The sequence below is a fragment of the Garra rufa genome, chromosome 16 (genome assembly GCF_049309525.1).
Source record: "Garra rufa chromosome 16, GarRuf1.0, whole genome shotgun sequence".
In the NCBI taxonomy this organism is placed as follows: Eukaryota; Metazoa; Chordata; class Actinopteri; order Cypriniformes; family Cyprinidae; genus Garra; species Garra rufa.
In genome coordinates, this window is record NC_133376.1 from 29,793,524 (window position 1) to 29,810,217 (window position 16,694).

The window sequence follows — 16,694 nt, forward strand, 5'->3', positions numbered from 1 at the left end:
ATGTTCTGGAGGACGACAGCAGCCACCTTTCATTTGTGGTTTTGGATGGTGAGTATAGGCGCTGCCAGAGCTTCAGGCCCTGCTGAGGAAGCATTATGCTGGGGTGGACGACCCTGGGCTGCTGGAAACTTCAGCTGTGTGGGTAAGTGCATGATATGCTCATTGAAGCTTTCTCTGTGAGATGTTTCAATCAAACATTGGGGAACTGCAATTGAATTTAAGTGTATTTTATTTTATTTTGTTTTGCTAGTATCTTTAACCTAAACATATATTTCATTTAACTTACACTACCAGTCAAAAGTTAAAACAGTAAGATTCTCTTCTACTTACCAAGCCTGCCTTTATTTGATCCAATATACAGCAAAATCATTAATATTATGAAATATTTTTATTATTTAAAATAATTGTTTTTCCAAATTAAATTTTAAAATGTAATGTATTTATTTTTTCAGGATTCTTTGATAAATAGAAAGATCCAACGATCAGCATTTATCTGAAATAAAAAGCTTTTGTAATATTATATGATGTTTCATTAACAAAGTTCGGGAGAAGCGCGTCAGATACTTAGCGTAAACAGCACAAGAGGAGCCCACTCAAGTCAATCAGCGCCATAGGTTAAATACAGCTGACTCACCTCCATTCACTTGATGGTTTATCAGTAACTGGTTCGCCCGTCCGCTACTACGTCGCAAAGACAAACTGCCACAAGAGAAGACGATTCCGACTCTCCTCCGACCGGCTCCAGGACCGTGCCTTCCTCGCATTTCGCTTCAATTGAGCCCCAGGCCTCATCTCGCGGCCGCCGCTCGGCCCAGACCGCCTCACAACGCCTCGGCCTGCCCTCGCCTCCATCGGCGAGAACACCAGCCGATTCCCCAGCATCATCCGCTCGGTCAGGCAATCAATTCCGCCCATAGACAAACGGACTATGGCGAGTATGAAACTAGCGCTGGCAAAATCCGATGTCCAGCCTTCACGCAAGTTAAACAAACAGAATTATTTAACTTGTACAATAATCTGCAACTAACTAAACCTCTAACCCCAAAGTCGACCAAAAGGAAACACAAACCTCCGGCCGCGCCGACGCCAATGTCTTTCTCCCGTGCGAGGCCTCTCACAGGGCTGGGAATCGATTCCAAAGAATCGATTCCGAAGCATTAGGAATCGAGAGTCGATTCCAAAGTTTGGAATCGATCCCATCAAGGGGAATTGACTCCTTATTCAGAGCCGTGTTCAGTTCAACAACTTATATCTATGTATATATATAGATGCCTGTCAAACGAAAGACTGCATCCCACGAAGGCTGCATATCTCAGCTGCTAGTCATCAAATGTTGCCGAACGTTTTCGGCGATTCATGAAAATAAACTGAATGAAACGATCATTACAGAGCTCGTCTGAAACACCCATTAATTCGGCTCTTGCTCACTGATAATTATTAAAATTCTGTTAGATCGTTTGAATAAACTAGTCCAAAAAACTATAAGTTATTTTACGATGGGAGTCACTCATGTTGTCCACAAATTTGAGCGCTGCACGACGGAATAGACGTGAATGACGTCATCTTATTTACACCCTATATATATAAATGCTATCTTTAACCTTTATCAGCCAATGATAATTCTGAAAGAAAATGCAGAGAGCACCAATCAGTGGTCTCTAGAGCGCACCTGGTTGACAGCTAATCCACAAGCTCTAACATTAGTGTTGTTGTTAAAGTTGTTTATTTTTCACTGTATCGTTTGCTAATTTTGTGCGACGCATACTGTTAAAGTAAATATCATTCAGCTGAACTGTGGACATTAGACACTTCATGACTTGTTTTAGTATTGCAATAAATGCATGTCCACTGCTGAGCCCTGGGTTATGACTAATTCCATGGGCAATGCAGACAAATTACAATTTAAAATCTGTCAGAGCTACAAAAATATTGTACATTTTCATATTTTTACAATGAAGCTTCATATTATGAGAAAGCTACTTTGACTTCAATATCCTGCAGTCATTGCAAAATTAGCTTCCTCCAATTTAAATGGCAAGAATTGAAAACAACAGTGAGGAAATCGATTCTGAACCAGGAATCGAAATTGATTCCAAAAATTTCGGAATCAAACAACCCTACACAGAACAATGGCCGCAGCCCAGCCCTCCACCGCAGCTCCTCCTCAAGCAATGCCTGGGCCCGCAGCCCAAGCCAGCATTTGGCCGCTTCGTCTGCCAATCGCAGCCCTGGCCACCAACTTCTTTCTCGTGGAGTTTGCAGCCCAAGCAAGCGCTTGGCCACCAGTCTCAGCTCCGCCGCCCGCCCCCGGCAGCTCGGGGCTCGAAGCTCAAGCGAGCGCTTGGCCACAATGGCCGCCTCACACAGCCCCGCCTCCCGCTGCCGTCAGCTCGGATCTCGCAGCTCAAGCGAGCACCTGGCCACACTGGCTGTCACACACAGCCCCGCCTCCAGCTCATGTCAACTCGGATCTCGCAGCTCAAGCGAGTGCTTGGCCGCACTTGCCGCCTCACACAGCCCCGCCTCCCGCTGCCGTCAGCTCGGATCTCGCAGCTCAAGCGAGCACTTGGCCGCACTGGCTGTCACACACAGCCCCGCCTCCAGCTCATGTCAGCTCGGATCTCGCAGCTCAAGCGAGTGCTTGGCCGCGCTTGCCGCCTCACACAGCCCCGCCTCCCGCTGCCGTCAGCTCGGATCTCCCAGCTCAAGCGAGCACCTGGCCGCACTGGCTGTCACACACAGCCCCGCCTCCCGCTGCCGTCAGCTCGGGGCTCGCAGCTCAAGCGAGCACCTGGCCGCACTGGCTGTCACACACAGCCCCGCCTCCCTCTGCCGTCAGCTCGGGGCTCGCAGCTCAAGCGAGCGCCTGGTCGCACTGGCTGTCTCACACAGCCCCTCCACCAGCCTCCTACAGCTCACTCCTCCAACCACAGTACTCGCTCTTCACTGCAACACCAATGCCCATGCCATCAAATGCCACAGCTTCAGAGCCTCCCCAAGTGGCCCACAGCATCCGAGCACAGATACTGGCAGAAATTCAGGATGCTGGCTCCAGAGGCGGAACAATCCCCAACTTCAGTTCCTCATTATTCAGCATTAAGATTCCCCTAAACCACCCACTGAAACCCCTCCTCGACGCGTCCCTCAACACCATCCTCCAAGCATTCTCTCCATGAACCCTCCAGTCATACATAACTGCGTGGAAATGCTTCAAAGCTTTCTACCTCTCATACAACACACCCTTCCCGTATTTTTTCCCTACTCTCAATCACCTCATTCATCTCTTTTCTCAACAGGATCAAGGGACTCCAAGCCGGGCCCATCAAGGGCTACCTGAGCGCATTCAATTTTTCCAAAAGCTGATGTTCGGGGCACCCTCTCCCGAAATAAATAACTCACAAACCTCTCTACTGATCAGGGGTTTCAACGATCCAGGCCCACCCGGCCCTACCCTAGACTTCCCATAATGCTAGACATCCTCTCACACACACTCCGCACCAGTTACCAGCCTCTCAGTACTGCCCGGACAGTCGATGCCATGTTCATTTTAGCCTTCTTCGGGTTCCTCAGATGCTTGGAACTCACCATCTCTTCTAAATTTGATCCAAATACCAACCCCACCATTTCAGATTTAACAGTACTCGATAACGGTACAATTTCCTTCCTAATTAAACAAGGCAAGACAGACCAAGCCAAAAAAGGCCACCTCATCTACATCTTCAACCTCCCTTCTCCAATCCAACCCTACCAGTCCATCCTTCAGTTTCTCTGCCTCAGAAATACCCAGGCTAAATCCCCCCGCGAGCCCTTGTTCTTAGACGAAGCCAAAAGACCTGCTAATAGCTTCTGGTTCCAAAAAACATCTCAAGTCCGTCCTGCAATCATCAGGCATCCCAGCAGGAAATTTCTCAAGCCACTCTTTTCGCATCGGGGCAGCAACATCAGCAGCCCAGAAAGGCCTCTCCAAACAGCAGATCCAAACCCTAGGAAGATGGACATCAGAAGCCTTTCAGAGCTAAATCAGAACTAGCCAGTGACATATCAAAGAAGCCCACAAAACCCTCTTCGGCCCATAAGCCATCCAAAGTAACCTTCCCACTCCAGGTCTCCCTACCCCCCCCCCCCCCCCCCCCCGCCTGGTGCAATGCTAGGAGTCTTGATCTCCCATCGTTGCCATGAGAGCCCTCCCAGGCGGGTCTTTTCTCCCTCCCGGCCCGGCGGGCCTAACCCTACACCTTCCCCTGCCTGGTGCAACACTAGGAGTCTTGATCTCCCATTATTGCCATGAGAGCCCTCCCAGGCAGGTTCTTTCACTTTCCCTTCCCGCCCGGCCGGCCAGACTCTATGCCTCCTCCCCCCGCCTGGTGCAACGCTAGGAGTCTTAATCTCCATAGCTGCCATGAGAGCCCTCCCAGGCGGGCTTGTCTTTCCGCCTCCCGCCCAGCGGGCCAAACGCTATGCCTTCCTCTGTCCGATGCAATGCTAAGAGCCGTGATCTCCCATCATTGCCACGAGAGCCCTTCCAGGCAAGTTTTCCATTCCCGCCTGGTGGGCCAAACTCTACGCCTCCTCCCCCCGCCTGGTGCAATGCTAGGAGTCTTGATCTCCTATCATTGCCATGAGAGCCCTCCCAGGCAGGTTCGTTCATTTTTCCCTTCCCACCCAGCGGGCGGGCCAAACATTACACCTTCCCCCTGCCTGGTGCAATGCTAGGAGTCGATCTCCTATCATTGCCATGAGAGCCCTCCCAGGCAGGTTCGTTCATTTTCCCCTTCCCACCCAGCGGGCGGGCCAAACGCTACGCCTTCACCCTGCCTGGTGCAATGCTAGGAGTCTTGATCTCCTATCATTGCCATGAGAACCCTCCCAGGCAGGTTTTTCTCTCATCCCCCCCACCCAGGGGCTAAACTCTCCCTTCCCCCCGCCTGGTGCAACGCTAGGAGTCTTGATCTCCCATCGTTGCCAAGAGAGCCCTCCCAGGCGGGCTTTTCATTCTGCCTCCCCGCCGGTGAGAGCCCTCCCGGTCGGGCCTACGTACTCGCCGCCCACAAGCGAGACTCATCTATCCAACGCCGCGTGCCATAATCTCCCGCCTATCATCTCAGTAGTCCTTCCGACCCCAAACCACGTACTTCAACATCAACAGCCGGCAGGGCCTACCTGACTGTAGCCTCAAACCAGAGCACTCTGGCCTGCCTACCTGCCAACTTCCCGATCATCAGCCCCCGTCACATTAGTGCCTATTTTGGGGGGTGTCTTTAATCCGGCGGCTGTCCTTCTATCTATTTGCTTTTTGGGGGGTACTCTGGGTTCGGGCCATCCCCGAGCTCGGAGCCCTTCACCGGACAGCACGCCAAACATGCATTTCTATTCTCCGGCTAATTATATGTAAGCGCGAACTCGTGAAATGATGTTTCATTAACAAAGTTCGGGAGAAGCGCGTCAGATACTTAGCGTAAACAGCACAAGAGGAGCCCACTCAAGTCAATCAGCGCCATAGGTTAAATACAGCTGACTCACCTCCATTCACTTGATGGTTTATCAGTAACCCTCCACCACCCCATCTCCTCACTCCGAGTTCTCACTACTCCTATTGGGGGGTACTCTGGGTTCGGGCCATCCCCGAGCTCGGAGCCCTTCACCGGACAGCACGCCAAACATGCATTTCTATTCTCCGGCTAATTATATGTAAGCGCGAACTCGTGAAACACTATTGCATTCAAAAGCTTGGAGTCAGTATAATTTTTATTATTTTTGGGAAAGAAATGATAAAAAGGAATACTTTTATTTAGCAATACTGCTTTAAATCGATCAAAAGTGATGATAAAGACATTTATAATGTTACAAAAGATTTATACTTCTGAACTTTCTATTCATTAAAGAAATCTAAAAAAATTATACTTGGCATCATCAAAATAATAATAAAAAATGTTTTTTGAGCAGCAAACCACAATATTAAAAAGATTTCTGAAGGATCATGTGACTGGAGTAATGATGCTAAAAATTTAGCATTGAAATCACAAAAGTAAATTACATTTTAAAATTTATTCAAATAGAAAACAATTATTTTAAATGTTAAAAAAGTATTTAAAAAATTTACTGTTAGTGTACTTTGAATGGTGAGCAGATAAAAAAAATAAATAACTAATCTTGCTGTTTAAAAACTTTTGACCAGTGTAACGCTGTGTTACAACTGGTAGTGTATAGTAGTATCTGTAAGTTTTTGTTTTTTTTAAATCTATGATTGTAAGTACACTATGAGTGCTCATTCAGTGCAATTAAGCACACTTCTTTTTCACAAGGGAATACTTAAGCCACATTTTTTCACAAAAATTTCAGCAGAATGGCCCGGCTGCCCTTATATAATGTAAGTGGATGCTGACCAGGGATTGTCAATCTCCAGAAATGAGAATAAAAAACATAAAATTATACAAATGATTTTGTCACTTGTGCACTCAATTCCAAGTTTTTTTTAAAGCATATGATTATTAATTCACATTCAGTTTTTTGTTTTTATTTGTGCAGAGTGTCTTGAGACAGCATGTTTGAATGCATACAAGCTCAAATGAGATTTTAAAGCCATGCTGAGGGGAAGATTTACACTAAATGATTTAAAGTTTGGTTTGTTCTTCATGCAAAGCTATCAAATGGGCCCAGAAGATCTGAAATAAAACGTAATTGCCGTTATATGTCTATAAAGAAATTAAATCTTATTTAGAAAGAACTACTTTGATGAAGCACTAAATCATACGTCTTTTTGGACCCAATTCTCAGAGCTGCAGTGAGAAAGGAACCTGACCCTCCCTTCATGAATCATAATATTTATTCTTATCAGCATAAGTCTAAATACCTTGTTGAATGCCTTTTAAATCAGAGTACATCCTAAATATGAAGAAAAACTCCCTTTATAAAACAAGCTTAGCTAAACATAGCTACCATTTTGATTTATAAAAGTTATTGCCTGATAGACTTTATGTATAAATATTGTGCTTTACTAGAACATCAGAATTGAACCTCATCTAAATTTCCTAGTGACTATTGATACTAGCCATCACCATATTCAACATTTTCTGTTGTCTGTGCACATCCTAGCAACATGGCTGTGTGTTTTTGTAATCCATTCAATCCTCCACCATGGTGTGTGTTGCTAGGATACAGTTGCTTTATTTCTACAGGCATCTGTGAGATCGATGTGCGAACCTCTCCCCATTAAAGCATGAAAAGACCTGTCGCAAAGCAACATTACTTCACGTTCTGAATGACATTATAGGTGCTAATACGGGTAGGGAAGAAAGAGAAAAATAATTAGCAATTTTATGACCAAGGAAAGAATGTATTTGTTAGCCGACAGGCCTCATTTATCAAACAGCTTCATTTTAGGGTCACACAATAAGGTTCCAGAGGTTTCATGTTAAAGCCATTTTATTTAACTTGCTGAATTCAGACACTTATATACAACATACAATAAAATCAACATAAAGATTTCTTCCCTAACTTACAACTCTAAGCTTATATCTTGCACTATGATTGTTCAATATTTTAATCATTTGTTTAATATCATTCATAAAAATAATAATAAAAAAACTCATTACAACAGAGAAACAAAAAGTAAACAATTGTATATACAACACCAGTCAAAAGTTTAGACACATTTCCCCATTCTCTTTGATGGGGAAGTGTGTCCAGACTTTTGACTGATAGTACTTGGTAGTAATTGGACAAAAATACATATTAATATATATATCCTTGTTTTAATGTATTAATATATATATTTTTGTCCAATTTTTCACTTCAATCTAAACAACATTCCTAGCAACCAATCGGAGCTCAGACACAAACCTCAAACCCCGCCCCAAACATCAGAGGGGTGTGATTGGTTGATAGAAATGGCCTTCAGGAAAAACTAAATCAATCTGTCTTGCTTAAATGTAAATCACGTTTTACCGTTAGGCTCAAAATATGTCTTATTAGTCACTATAATTTGACATTGTAGATATATTGTTTCTTGCCATGCAGTTTAATTTTAGGAATGGATTTAGAATCAGTTTGATTTGAAGATCGTTTTGAACAGGTTAAATGTGCACATTGTTAATTAAAAATTAAATGATTTTTTTTTTTAATTAAATGCCGTTTTTTAAAATGAATAATGTTAATTAACCCAAAAATGAAAATTCTGTCATTAATTAACTTACTCACTCTCATGTTGTTCTCTTTGGAACACAAATTAAGATATTTTTAATGAAATCCGTGAGTTTTCTTACCCTACAAAGATGACAACAAGGGAACTATCATGGTCAAGGGTTGTGGTAAGTTCAGTTACTCTTATAAATGGCGGCTTATTGACCCTGAAGAGAATAAGTGTTTGAATAAAGTCGTTATTTTGGATGTCTTTGCGCTCAAAAAGTATTCTTGTATAGACCTTTTTCATCATGTTTTTCATGAGTAAACCATGAGCGCCGCCATTACGAATTATAACGTCAGATTGAATGCTTTTCTGTTCCGGTCTCCATAGGAACCCATTCAAATAGTGTCCATCTGTTTTTAATGTAGCTAATGTCTGTAGCTTTGTGTCATCTACACGATCTACACAGTCATTAAAGTGAGACACTGACAAATGACGGTCATTGCGACATTGCAAAGTGATGGCGCTATGGAGCCATTTAAAACATTTTAATAGGTTTAACATTAGATTATTAGCTCGGAAAATATGCTAATTTGACTAGAAACAATGGAGACTGGAAATGCAAAGCATTCTTTCAGTTAAGAGTCGGACTTACTTCCGCGCTCAGGAAAAACGTCTATAGCTTCATGAAATTATGGTTGAACCTCTGATGTCACACTAGTTGTGTTTCCATTACAGAATTAAATTAAAGGATAACTATTGCCAAAATGCAACCTGGGCTGTTTTTTTTTTTTTACTGTAAACGAGACAAACTTATATCTAAAAGCATAATTACGACAAACGAGCCGTTTTTGAGATTGACCGTGATTTCGTTTTGTGGTCAATGGCCGGTGAATGGGAGTTCTAGGGGCATAACTTTGAGCGCATCAAAATCGATATTTTTACAACACTAAGAAGGCTCGACACACCATGAAACTTTGCTCGAAGTATCGCCTGGGTCTCTACACATGAACTCGAGCATTGAGAACACTGTTTGTGTACACAGAGTTTACTAAAAAGAAAGGTTTTGAACAACTCACTTTCACTGTTTGGGTTTCCGCTCGCAGCCATCTTGCCAGTCAAGAAGTGTCGATCTCCGAATGCGAATGAATGGACTCCATAGGACGAAATATTAGGCTTATATGAGGCTCTTTCTCTTTTTACAACTAGAAGGTTATTATTGTTTTTCACTTGCGACAAAACAACGAATTAGCCGTGCATTTATATGGAAATATGCTTTAGGAGCTATCCATCTTTACTCTCCTCGCATTCGGAGATCGACACCTCTTGACTGGCAAGACGGCCGCGAGCGGAAACTCAAACAGTGAAAGTGAGTTGTTCAAAAACTTTCTTTTTAGTAAACTTTGTGTACACAAACAATGTTCTCAATGCTCGAGTTCATGTGTAGAGACCCAGCGATACTTCGATCAAAGTTTCATGGTGTGTCGAGCCTTCTTAGTGTTGTAAAAATATCGATTTTGATGCGCTCAAAGTTATGCCCCTAGTATTCCCATTCACCGGCCATTGACCACAAAACGAAATTACAGTCAATCTCAAAAACGGCTCGTTTGTCGTAATTATGCTTTTAGATATAAGTTTGTCTCATTTACAGTACAAAAAAAAATAGGCCAGGTTGCATTTTGGCAATAGTTATCCTTTAACAAAACTTTGACGTTATTTTATAAATGTTGATTAAAAAGTATTGCGAAATGACGGCGTTTCCATTAACCGATGTTATGCTGCATTCACACCATAGATGCGTCCAAAATCGCATATTTCCTACTATAGTATGTGAAAAACAGTATGCGAGGCAAGTAGTATGTCCGAATTCATAGTATTCGAAATACAGTAGGCGAGAAGTACCCGGATGACCTACTGCTTCTGCCCGAATTTTGCAGTACGCATACCATGGACACTTTCCTATCCCTTGAGGCTCCGGGTGAGGAGTCGACATATTCGAAAAATGACGGCATGTGGAGACGCGGCGGATGTAGTACGTCCGAATTCCATTCATACTATCCTTATTCATACTATATAGAACATACTTTTTTAACGGTCGGGAAGTACGTTCAAATTTAAATGTATACCTACTGAAGCATATCATAATTACTGTAGTTTCGATGACAACACGTCCTCAGACTCATGATTTTTCTTTGCCAACACTATCAATGCCTAAACAGAGCCTACGTTGGTCAGGTTGTACAGTGGTCATGTGGTACAAATCGTAGCTCTCAGAAGACTCCCAGTTCACAAGTTGTAAAGTTCTACTAGGACCTGAACGCTTTTTACAAGTTGGAATCTCGTAACGTTAATTACGGGAATTCCAATATGGCGTGAACGCACCTGTATGCAACTGAAACATAATTTTTTCCTCTTGTGATAAGTCATGCTAACGGGTTTTAGTGGGATTTTGGCTATATTTAATCGAATGTGACCTGTAAATGCGAAAATAAAAATAAAACATTTCCATTGCTGTTTTGCCGAATATTCCTTTTTTCAATTGCCTGAAAAAGCACCTCATGTGAGCGTAAAAACTTTGTGCTATATATGGGAGTTTTCGCGCAATTGAAGCGTTTCCATTAATTCACAATTTCAATTTGCGTAATTTAAAGGGTAATGGAAATGCAGCTACTAGCATTTACAGGTCACATTCGATTAAATAGAGCCAAAATTCCGCAAAAAAATCTTTGTCATGACTTATCGTGAGAGGAAAAAACTATGTTTCAGTCGCATAACATCGGTTAATTGAAACGCCGTCATTTCGCAATACTTTGTAATCAGCATGTATAATGATGTCCTTACTACCTTGCATTTCTGTGCATTGACCATGGTAGTTCCCTTGCTGGTTATGCCGGGTCAAAAAGCTCTCAGATTTTATCAAAAATATCTTAATTTGTGTTTCGAAGATGAACAAAGGTCTTATTGGCTTGGAAGGACATGAGGGTGAGTAATTAATGACAGGATTTTCATTTTTAGGTAAACTATCCCTTTAAACTTGGAACTAGGATTAAATTAGAAGTGATGTCACTGTTTAATGCATTCACTTACTGTAATTTTGATTAGGTTTTTCTGTTTGTCTTTTTAAAGATCCTGAACCTTATCTGTTACTTGGCCTTGGAAACAGCATTCAGAGAATGAACCTTGATGGTGCGGATCAGAGAAGAATCGTGTCTAAGGTGGGAAGGTCCATCTTGCTAGACTTCCATTTAAGTGAGGGGACAATATTTTGGGCCGACACACATGCAGGACAAATCAACAGGGCGGGACTGGATGGAAAACACAGACAGGTACTACTGAAGCCTCATTAGTGTTATTTTTATCCAGCGTTTTCTCTAACGTGGAAGTAAGCCTCTGGGTGAGACTTCTGGTTCATTATCCGCTATAGGGAAATAACGGGAAGAATAACACAGTGCTGTAAAACTGTTTGCACAACAAACCATTGTGCTCATATTTAAGATAATGCATTAAAATAAAATGTTAAGACACACCAATTTGCAATATTGTAAAATGAGTTGTTTTGTACAGCTAAAAATTGCTGGTCACGATGAGACAGGAAGTCCATAAAATTTACAATTGGCCATGCCTACTCTTACAGAAGTAAAAAGGTGGATACATAATTTTTCGTTTTAAAAGCCATCAATGATTGTTTGAAGCTAGTTCCAAGCATCTTCATGCAGTTTTGGTTCATACTTTCAGAAGCTTCTCTCACCAGTGAAAGGAATCACGGGTCTGGCTGTGGACTGGATTGAAAACATAGTTCTCTGGAGCATTGCAGAAAAAGGAACGATACAGAGAATGGACACAGATGGGAGAAATGAAAAGACTGTCCTTAGAGACCTGTTTCAGCCAAGAAGTGTTGCTGTTGATCCAAATGAGAGGTAAAAATGAGAAGAACTATACAGTCATTCAAGGAATGGAAAAATGGACTTTATCAAAACTGGAATAATTTAAATATTTCCGGTTGGTCTCTTTGAAACAACAACAACAACAAAAGATGAAATACATAGTGAACAAAGGAATAAAGAACATTTTAAACAAATACACTACCAGTCAAAAGTTTTTGGACAAGAAGTCTTTCCAAAAAAGTCTTTGCAAAAAAGTTTTTTTAAAGAAGTCTCTTTTGCTCACCAAGCCTGCATTTATTTAATCCAAAATAGAGCAGTAAGGCAGTAATATTGTGATATACTTTTACTATTTAATATAACTGCTTTCTATTTGAATATGTTTTAAATTTTAATTTATTTCTGTGATCAAAGCTAAATTTTCAGCATCATTACTCCAGGGTTCAGTGTCACATGAGCCTTCAGAAAACATTCTAATATGCTGATCTGCTGTTCAAGAAACAATTATTATTATTATCAATATTTAAAACAGTTGAGCAATTTTTTTTCAGGATTCTTTGATGAATAGAAAGATCCAAAGATCAGCATTTATCTGAAATAAAGTGCTTTTGTAATGTTATACACTATACCATTTAAAAGCTTGGAGTCAGTAGATTTTTCTTTGGTAAAGAAATTAATACTTTTATTTAGCAAGGATGCTTTAAATGGATCAAAAGTGATGATAAAGACATGTATAATGTTAACAGAAGATTTCTGTTTCAGATAAATGCTGTTCTTATGAACTTTCTATTCATCTAAGAACTCTGAAAAAAATGTACTCAGCTGTTTTTAACATAATAATAATATTTTTGAGCAGCAAATCAGAATATTAGAATGGTTTCTGAAGGATCATGTGACTGGAGTAATATTGCCAAGAATTCAGATTTGAAATCAGAGGATTAAATTACAGTTTAAAATATATTCAAATAGAAAACAATTTAAAATTGTACTGTTTTTGCTGCAATAAATGCAGGCTTGATGAGCAGAAGAGACTCCCTTACAAAATATTAAAAATCTTACCGTTCAAAAACTTTTGACTGGTAGTGTATATTTTAGATACAATAAACAAAAAAGAATAAATACACCTATATAAAAGGGCAAAAACCTAAATGGCAAGAAATAAGAAGTTGGGAGACATGGCTTGTGTGCAAAAGGTCAGGACTGCTACCCACAACAACATGTTTTACATTTTTTACTCTGTTCTCTCAGCAGTGTGCTTGTTGACTATAGGGGAGAACACGGATGACTAAAGGCTTTGTCATTTGCACAGTTCTTCTCAGGACTGTGTTGCTCAAATCCTAGTTTGCTTGCTAGCTATAAATGTTGGAGCATTCAGACAGTCACATTCTTTGAAACATGGCTGGCACATAGGTGCAGATCTAACAGAGTGTCTCAAACAGCACACTGGCCTCACCTTAGTGTTAAAGGGCTGGTCTGTGAAGAGATAATCAAGTAACCATTTTGGTCCAGTACAAATATGTCAACATTAGTAGGTATATAAATGATTCAGCCCATAATTAACATGCAATTGACTATCACTACATTTTTCCAGATATATTTTCTGGCTGTCAGATGGATTGGCTCCCAGTATCCAGCGTTCAGACATGACAGGTGGAAAGAGGGCAACAGTGCTGAAAGTTGCAGACAGTCTGAAGGTTCTAGCTATAGACCACCGGGACAGGAGACTGTTCTGGGTTCAGCAGGGCCAAGGAGGGCACACTGCTATGGGGTCCTGCAACTATGATGGCAACATTATTAACGTCTTTAATCAGCCCTTCAGGTAAAATGAAATCCATCCTTTATATAAAGGATAATGTACTGCTTTCATGTTCATGTTATTTTTTCAGTAAGTAGATTTTTAATGGACAGTCAGCTGGTAATTATCATTCTTCAGGGGTTGTTTTGCAATATCGACTAGCTTTGAGTACTTAGTTCACATCCAAGATGTTCATGTCTTTCTTTCTTCAGTTGAAATTAAATTAAGGTTGTTGAGGAAAATGTCCCAGGTTTTTTTGACCTACCATACATTTTTGAACCAAAGTACACAGATGAAGAGGTAACCGTGCGTGACCTTTCCAACATGATCAAGCAATGCGAGAAGATGCGCATATGCATCGCAGAGTTAGTGCAAGGTATTTGTGGTTAAAAAGTATTTAATTAATTTTTTTTTTAGAAAATGACCCATCACTTAAATAAGACCCTTATTCCTCGACTGGGATCGTCCTTTGAAGCTGCATTGAAACAATTTGGACCTTCAACTTGTTGATCCCCATTGAAGTCCACTTTATGGAGAAAAATCCTGGAATGTTTTCCTCAAAAACCTTAATTTCTTTTTGACTGAATAAAGAAAGACATGAACATCTTGTAAATTATCAGAAATTTTTTATTCTGGAAGTAAACTACGGCTTTAATTAAATATCCAATCACGGTATGTTGTGCCTTCATAATTTATATTTTAAAACTGTAATTAATGTTTCATATATTCATATTACACTTTTATAGTAAAGAAAGAAGTAGTAAATTTGTCCTCCCTGCTCTACTTCTAGATCACAGTCTCTGAGGATGGCGATTTTCCTTGATTATGTGTACCTAACGGACTCAAAGTCAAAACGAATAACACGGGTAAACAAGTACACAGGGGGCCAGGGGGAGAATGTCAATTCCAAAAGGATGCCACACCCCCCTGCTGATGTCAAAGTGGTACATCCCATCAATCAGCCGGTTGTGGAAATTCCAACTCCATTCACTCCAGGTTGGTAATGAAATATTAAATGATTGCACATAATCGTAGTTTCTTTAATAAAATATGCTGATGTATTTATATTCAAAATAAGCAAAGCATAATTGAATAGTTATTATAATTATTTCATTTTTCCAGTTACTCCACCCTGTTATCTATAATCATAAACTGTGTTAAATTGGGTGATTGTAAGCAGTGATAGGAAAAGTTACTTTTAATTGTCTTACTTAGTTACTTTTTCTTGCCTTAGTTACTTATTTTACTTTGCACCCCACTCCTAATTTCTCTTAACACTGACACAGGAGAGGTGTCAGTAAATAAATAGGAAAAAAGTTATTTATTTGAAAAAAGTAACTTAAATATTTTCCTGTAAATTTAAATGGAACCCCTTACAGGTGGCGATGGATAATAGCGTAGATTTTAACTAAATGCTGTACCATCAGTTTTTCCCACAAAGAGTCTAAATGCCTCCAGATGTCGAGTGAAATCCACGCAAAGAAACTCCTTCAGTGGCCACAGCATCATGACAAGTGTCAGCATGTTTACATCCTGCCATGATGGCATCTAGCATTTCTTGTCTCTTCCATTTGTAAGCTCTTGCAGTAGCTGTGGTCTAATAAAAGCCCCAAAGGCATCAGGGCTAAAGTGGAGAGAACAAAGACGCTGATCTTTAGGAAGTTTTATTTGTCCACACCACATGCGTCTTCCCACTCTTTTCTCCTCTTCTTATTAGTAGGAAAAGCAAAGAAGACTTGCATCGCTTCTCTTGTTGCCCTTCACCGCACAACATGGCATTCGTATCAGTATTTTATTTTAAATAGGAACAGGTAGCGCCAGTAGCTCACCGTTTTCACATCATCGAAATGATGCCATAGTCCAAAATATGTATATAACGATGTGAATTTTTTAAAATAACGTAAGTCTACTACATATTTCAGTAAGAGACATCGGGGATCCCTTCAAAATAAATGAATTGCTTTGCTAGTTACTTAAAAAAATAATCTGATTACATAACTCGTGTTAGTTGTAATGCATTACCCCTAACACTGATTATACGTTCTTACAATTATCCTAAACACCACTAAAAGGGCAAATTTATTACATGTGGTGGCCTTTGCTTGAAAGGAGATGCTGTTTGTTCTTGTGCAGGCTGCAAACGACAAACAGACGAGTGTGGGAAAGTGTGTTCCAGTCACAGTAACACTGGTCTGTGCCGCTGCAGGGATGGCTTTTCTCTCAGTAAACAAGGCAACTACTGTGAAGGTACAGCCATTTCCATTTCCCCACTGAAACACAGAAACATCTAAGATACTAAGATCTCTAAGAAGTCTAACTTTCTTATTCTTTTGTTCAAAACTCTCTTCTTCTCTTGTAGATATCAATGAATGTGCCCTGTGGAATCACGGCTGCTCACTGGGATGTGAAAACGTTCCGGGCTCATACTTCTGCACCTGCCCTGAGGGTTACCTGTTACTGCCCGATTTGAAGACCTGCCAAGGTAGGACTGGAAAATGGGGGATGGATTATGAATCAGTAGCACTAGTAGCATACATATCAATGAGCTGGAAGTCATGGGTCAGGGACAGAGAGAATTTTAAAATGAAAAAGCCTGGTAAAAGACAGAAAGCGTCTCTAGACTTCATTGTTTGTGCTCTAATTGTGCATCGAGGCAGAGCCGGACAGCGCAGTGCGATAAGATAATGAGGTGACATCAGTAATAAGGAACATATTTAGTCAGCAGCTTTGCCTGGCTAAGCAGGTCAAGAGCAAAGCAACAGCTAGATTAACCCTCTATACAGTTTTTGCACCTGCGGACACTCATACGCACCTGCAATCAAGTTGTTCTCGTGGTTTCTGACAGTTATAATGATTAGAGATGGTGAAATGACAATTAAAGAGCATAATTTATGAA

The 16,694-nt window shown here is 40.9% G+C and overlaps 1 protein-coding gene across 1 annotated transcript in view; it reads left to right on the forward strand.

Annotated features, from left to right (window-relative positions):
* egf (epidermal growth factor) overlaps positions 1-16,694 on the forward strand; it is a 36,160-nt gene continuing 19,466 nt past the window's right edge. The window contains exons 1-7 of the mRNA XM_073820675.1: positions 1-142; positions 11,249-11,448; positions 11,858-12,039; positions 13,595-13,822; positions 14,589-14,794; positions 15,932-16,045; positions 16,158-16,280. Of these exons, the coding sequence (XP_073676776.1) occupies positions 1-142; positions 11,249-11,448; positions 11,858-12,039; positions 13,595-13,822; positions 14,589-14,794; positions 15,932-16,045; positions 16,158-16,280 (1,195 nt within the window). The remainder of the gene's footprint in view (positions 143-11,248; positions 11,449-11,857; positions 12,040-13,594; positions 13,823-14,588; positions 14,795-15,931; positions 16,046-16,157; positions 16,281-16,694) is intronic.